The sequence below is a fragment of the Anopheles coluzzii genome, chromosome 2 (assembly GCF_943734685.1).
Source record: "Anopheles coluzzii chromosome 2, AcolN3, whole genome shotgun sequence".
Lineage (NCBI taxonomy): Eukaryota > Metazoa > Arthropoda > Insecta > Diptera > Culicidae > Anopheles > Anopheles coluzzii.
Genome location: NC_064670.1, coordinates 75,846,610 through 75,852,527, shown reverse-complemented (window position 1 = coordinate 75,852,527; position 5,918 = coordinate 75,846,610). Strand labels below are relative to the sequence as shown.

The 5,918-nt window shown below is 41.2% G+C and overlaps 1 protein-coding gene across 1 annotated transcript; it reads right to left on the bottom strand.

The window, feature by feature from the left end:
- Positions 1-2,930: 2,930 nt before the first annotated feature.
- LOC125906502 (uncharacterized) lies at positions 2,931-4,726 on the bottom strand. The gene is made up of 3 exons (XM_049605536.1): positions 4,457-4,726; positions 4,067-4,374; positions 2,931-3,908 (listed from the first exon to the last, which is right to left on the bottom strand). Exons 1-3 carry the CDS (start codon positions 4,711-4,713, stop codon positions 3,328-3,330), a joined length of 1,146 nt encoding a protein of 381 aa, XP_049461493.1. The 5' UTR covers positions 4,714-4,726; the 3' UTR covers positions 2,931-3,327.
- Positions 4,727-5,918: the final 1,192 nt, after the last annotated feature.

Genomic DNA, 5,918 nt, shown 5'->3' with positions numbered 1-5,918 from the left:
GTCGGCTGCAACGGTGGGGGCAGCATCCAGTGGTGTTGTCGCTGCTGTTCATGCTGAAGGACAACGGCTTCCATCGGCTGCAACGGTGGTCCCAGCATCCAGGAGTGTTGTCGCTGCCGCCGGAGGACAACGGTTGCCGTTTCGATCAACAAACGCAACTTCCAGCAGTGTTGTTGTTGCTGCACGTCCGCCAGGAAGGGTTGTACACGCCAGAGGACAACGGTTGCCGTCAGCTGCAACGGTGGGTACAGCATCCAGTGGTGTTGTCGCTGCTGTTCATGCTGAAGGACAACGGCTTCCATCGGCTGCAACGGTGGTCCCAGCATCCAGGAGTGTTGTCGCTGCGGCCGGAGGACAACGGTTGCCGCCTGGATCACCAAACGCAACTTCCAGCGGTGTTGATACTGTTGCAGCACGTCCGCCAAGAAGTGTGGTACACGCTAGAGGACAACGGTTGCCGTCGGCTGCAACGATGGTGACCGCATCCAGAGGTGTTGTCGCTGCCGCCGGAGGGCAACGGCTGCCGTCGGCTGCAACAGTGGGGACAGCATCTGGAGGTGCTGTAGCTGCTGTTCATGCTGGAGGACAACGGCTTCCGTCGGCTGCAACGGTGGAGACAGCATCCAGGAGTGTTGTCGCTGCCGCCGGAGGGCAACGGTTGCCGTCGGCTGCAACAGTGGGGACAGCATCTGGAGGTGCTGTAGCTGCTGTTCATGCTGGAGGACAACGGCTTCCGTCGGCTGCAACGGTGGTGACAGCATCCAGGAGTGTTGTCGCTGCCGCCGGAGGACAACAGTTGCCATTGGCTTCAACGATAGTGACAGCATCCGGAGGTGTCGCTGCTGCAGCAAACCCGCCCGGAAGGGTTAAACGCACCGGAGGACAACGGTTTTCGTCGTCTGCAACAGTGATTGCAGCATCTGGAGGTGGTTTTGCTGCTGCGACACGCCCGCAAGGATATTCTGTTCATGCCGTAGGACAACGTTTGCCGTCATCTGCGTTGGCGAACACAACATCCAAAGGCGTTTTTGCTGCTGCAACACACCCACCAGGAAATGCTGTCCATGTTGGAGGACAACGGCTGCCGTCGGCTGCAACGGTGGTGACAGCATCTAGAAGTGTTGTCGCTGCCGCCGGAGGTCAACGGTTGCCGTCTGAATCAACAATCGCAACTTCCAGCGGTGTTGTTCCTGTTACTGCACGTCCGCCAGGAAGTGTTGTACACGCCAGAGGACAACGGTTGCCGTCGGCTGCAACAGTGGGGACAGCATCTTGTGGTGTTGTTGCTGCTGTTCATACTGGAGGACAACGGCTTCCGTCGGCTGCAACGGTGGAGACAGCCGAGAGTGTTGCCGCTGCCGCCGGAGGACAACTGTTGCCGTCTACATCACCAAAAGCAACTTCCAGTGGCGTTGTTGTTGCTACGGAACGCCCGCCAGGAAATGTTGTTGATGCTGGATTGCAACAGTTGACGTCGTCTTCAGCGGTGGTGACAGCAACTGGAGGTGTTGTCGCTGCTGCAGCAAAACCGCCAGGAATGGCTAAATGCTCCGCAGGACAACGGTTATCGTCGTCTGCAACTGTCATTGCAGCATCCGGAGGTGGTTTTTCTGCTGCGACACGCCCGCAAGCAAGGATTATCAGCGCAGATGTTCTCAAGCCAACATCAGCTGTATCAATGATGGAAATTTCCAGCGATGATGCTTTTGCTGCAACACAGCCGCAAGAAGAAAGCCACCCGTCTTGCTGCTGTCCGCTTTGCCGAAAGCTGCTTATTAGACAGGATGCTCGAAATGCTCAAATACTTGCTCTGTTAGATGGACTTTCCTTGACAATGAATCCTATGAAAGGACTTCGAAGGAATGTAAATACATTTAATATTACTGTAGTGTCCAACGTGCAGCAGCTAGATGAGCTGGAAGCTAAGTTGGAAAATAATGAATTCTTTTTTTTTTGTTATGTACAAAGAATCGATGCTGATATTACAAGTCAGGATGCATTCAATAGGTTACATGAGGCTTTGGATATCCTTTTTGATAGAGCATTTTTCGCTTCATGCAGTTGGAAAGGGTCAAGTGGAAAAAAAATACCGTTTTGTAATTACCGGCATGTATTACGTTTGCTTAGGGCTGTCGGAAAAAATCACTTGGGGATAGAAGTCGATGACCTTTTTGTAGAAAAGTTTATGAAATCAAAGTTGGAGCATGCTACTCAACGTTTGAATTTGGAGGGTTCAAGGAAATCGACTTGTCACAATAGAAAATTTTTAAGTTAGTTAATTTAGTTAATTAAGATAGTTTACCTGTATATATATGTTATGTATTCCTAAACGTCTATAAGCTGTCACATATGTACATATGAATATTTTTAAATTAATGTATAATTAAACTTTAGTCTTATCATTATGAGCTTAAGTAGCGTTATTATAAGATGTTCATATTGATACCAAAGTTTATTTGAAATCTAGTCGAAAAATTATGCACTGCACTACTATCATTATAATCTATACATATTATTATAAGTAATGTTTTTTTCATGACATAGCTAATATGAACTATTATGATAAATATTCTGAATTCTTGCCTTAACATATACAAATTTATATTAACTTTAAATGTGCAATCAAAATACTACTTAAATGCTTCATAACATGATACTAACATCTGTAAAATTAAGAGATTATGATGCGGTTGCTACGCTTTAAAAGTAATTTTGTGGCTGTAAGTTTGTAACATAAATACAAACATTTTGTTAGAAAAAACTGTCAGGAAGTATTTCAAAAACTATCTGTGATGTATAAGGAAGTGAATGCATTTCATTGGATTTTTATTTATTTTGTATAAGTAAACCGTATACAAACAACAAACAAAATTTGTGCAACGGACTGTGATCTGCAATAATATAACAATAATACAAAGATTAGTTACATGTTATACCTTTATATATATGTATATATGTATATATATATTGTTATGTTTTATTCGGTTAACGTCCTGAGAAAGGGTACTAACACTAAGCAGTTATCAGTAGTTTTATTAGCTACTAATTTACACTTTATATTCCTGGGTAAAAATACCATTTCATCGGTACGAAGGTTACTTATATTTTCTTCATATATATCCTTCATAAAAGGTGAAATATAGTACGAGTGGGTTTCCGTTATATAATTGAATGCTCTCCCATTAATTATTATAGTTGAATCTTTTTGTTCTGCGCTACAATATTTAACTATGTAGTTATCATGAGTCAAAAACCAATTGGACTGAATACCAGGAGAAAGAATTAATTGTCGATTAATGTGCAATGCTACTCCATTAGTTTTGGTTTTCAACAATGGAAAAGAGAGATTTGCTGTACTTGATGACGCAGTATGTGGGTTTTGCTCCGATATCCTATTTGCAGCCTGCACCAAAACCTTATGACCGTTTCGAAGACAGTTCTTGACATGCTGGAGCTTACTTTCAAAGGGATAAGAAGATAATGCAGAAACATTTGGAACTCACTAGCTTTCCACAATCCAATGTCTTCAACAGAACGGAGTTTGCGATGAAACTCTAAAGGAAGTTCCACCTCCTTCAGCAAAGCATCAATCTTGCTTATTGTTTCTTCAGACCACTTGGCACCCCCTCCTAATTTGCCTGATTTCCATCCTTTCAGCATTGTTCTTGTTACGCCGTAGTCAAAGAGGTGCAAACGATCTGCTATAATAATCTGCTTTATGATGTCAAAGTTCTTAAGATCCATGAGAGGCGTTTTTTCCCGATGATGTGCTCCGTAATTTGATTGGACGAAATCTTCATGCGTTCTTGCTGGATGATCCATTCCCGGGAAACATGTAACTCGGTGTGCGCTGTGATATTTTCCTTGTACCGTACATTTTTGGCAACCATGTGTGTGGTTGAAGTAAACTGAACTTGTGAGAAAATTTAAAAATATGTTTTAATACACCTCATAAGTAAATAAGTCGCAAAAGCCTATATAGGGACGTTTTTTTTCGCGCAGAACGTTATGCCAATAAAGAGAAAGCAAATGTATCATTAAATTTAAGAGGATTTTTATAATTTACCTTTTATGAATGCTCGTGCTGGTGAGTCCGCGATGAAAGCTCTTACGTGTATTTCGATTGGCTTATTGGCTATTACAATGCCATTATCCATCAACCCATTTAGCTCGTCGACAAGCGGACGCAGATATTCCTCAACACTCTTTGGTTTCGATTCACTAAAAAAGTTGCCAACCATCAATACTGGAACTTCCGGCATTTCTTGAATGCTCATTGATATGGGCCAAAACTGTTTTCGAGTGCTCTTGTGCAGTGGAAGTCCATCAATCGAAAAGTTCAACGAAAATTTGCTGACTCTTGGTGGCACATCGCTGTAAAGATACAAAATACAGACAAAAAACATATAATATTAGTAAAAAGTAGTCATCGTATTTAAGACTATTGCTTTCTTACCGAAAGTGATCCTTGAGAACCGATCGTACCCCAGGGAACCAAAATTCTCCCCCTGCTATAGGGTACGTTTCTTTTCCACATTGCCTTGTCTTAAGCAACGTGCGCGCATCTTTCGGCAGCTGGTAGTTAGTTTTTTTACGTAAAATTTCTATTAGTCCATTTAGAGCTTGATGTGTTTGGTATGTTTTTAATGCCCAATTTCGAATAAGCTCATCAAATGGTTCCTCCTCGTGTTGAGACTCTTGTGTGCTGTGCATAGTTTCCTCGGCTTCATCGTAATCTTCGTTGACCTCTTCATATACATCCGTATCGTCGAATGCATCGATAGTAACCCAATCACTGACGTATTCTTCTTGCAAGATGTATTCATCAAATGGACAAGGATGGTTCTCTGCAATGAGTAGATAAAAAATAAGTATTATAATTGTGTTTAATTTGCATTGGTCACAAATTTTAATTTTTTTATTTTCCACTTACCACAATTCGGGTGTTCACTGAACTCTACATTTGACGTAGCTGTCTGAATATTACTTGGCCCAGCTTCACTACTCTCTCCAAACAATTCAGCATCAAGCTTTTTATTATTGGCTTCTATGGATCTGTACATGGATCCTGACTTGCGTTTGTCTTTGGCCGACATTGTCGTGATTGAGTGAAATTCACGGCACGTTGAATATTTAAAATATACACTTGTATTATTCTGCACTTGTATTATAACAGTATTGCACAAAATTTATAACTGTACAGAGCACGCATAACAACACCGAGTGAAACGACTGCCCGAATCGTATTGACACAAACATAAATTGCGCGGGTTTTTATAAGCCAGAAAAGAGGTAGGATTTTCTATTTTCTTATGTAACGGACTATTTAGTACCTTTATTTTAAGCTACTTATGTAACAGGATAAATACTAGCAGGTGTAATGTTTAGATATTTACCCATTGAATCCTTGTATAAACCAGGGTAATATTTTGATTTTTAAGCAACACAATTATGCAGGCCAGATACACAGGTAAAGAAAATTATTATTACATTTCTCTTGGGCAATGGCTATTTGATCAAAAGAACAAAATAACAGAACAATCTGAACTCATTGGTTGAACTTCGATTCCATGCTAACTATTGAGTATGTGCTTTTTAGTTGGCACGTTTTTTCATACAAAAAAATGAATGAAAAATGAAAAAATGAAAAATTTTTCTCGGCAGGCCATAAGATTTTTGTGAAATTAAAAAAAAAACCGGTATTCTGATACAAACTATTGAATTCTGACTGTAGTTGAACGCTTATTAGTTGGCATGCTTTTAAATTGAACACTTGATACTTGGTTGACAGTTCAATTTAAAAGCATGCGTTTGTATGGAAAACAGGGTTTGTTAAATTTGATATTATTTATTAAACGTTTACCATATGGCTGGTCCAGATCGAACTATTTTTTTTTTCTTTTGACTCTACAACCGTT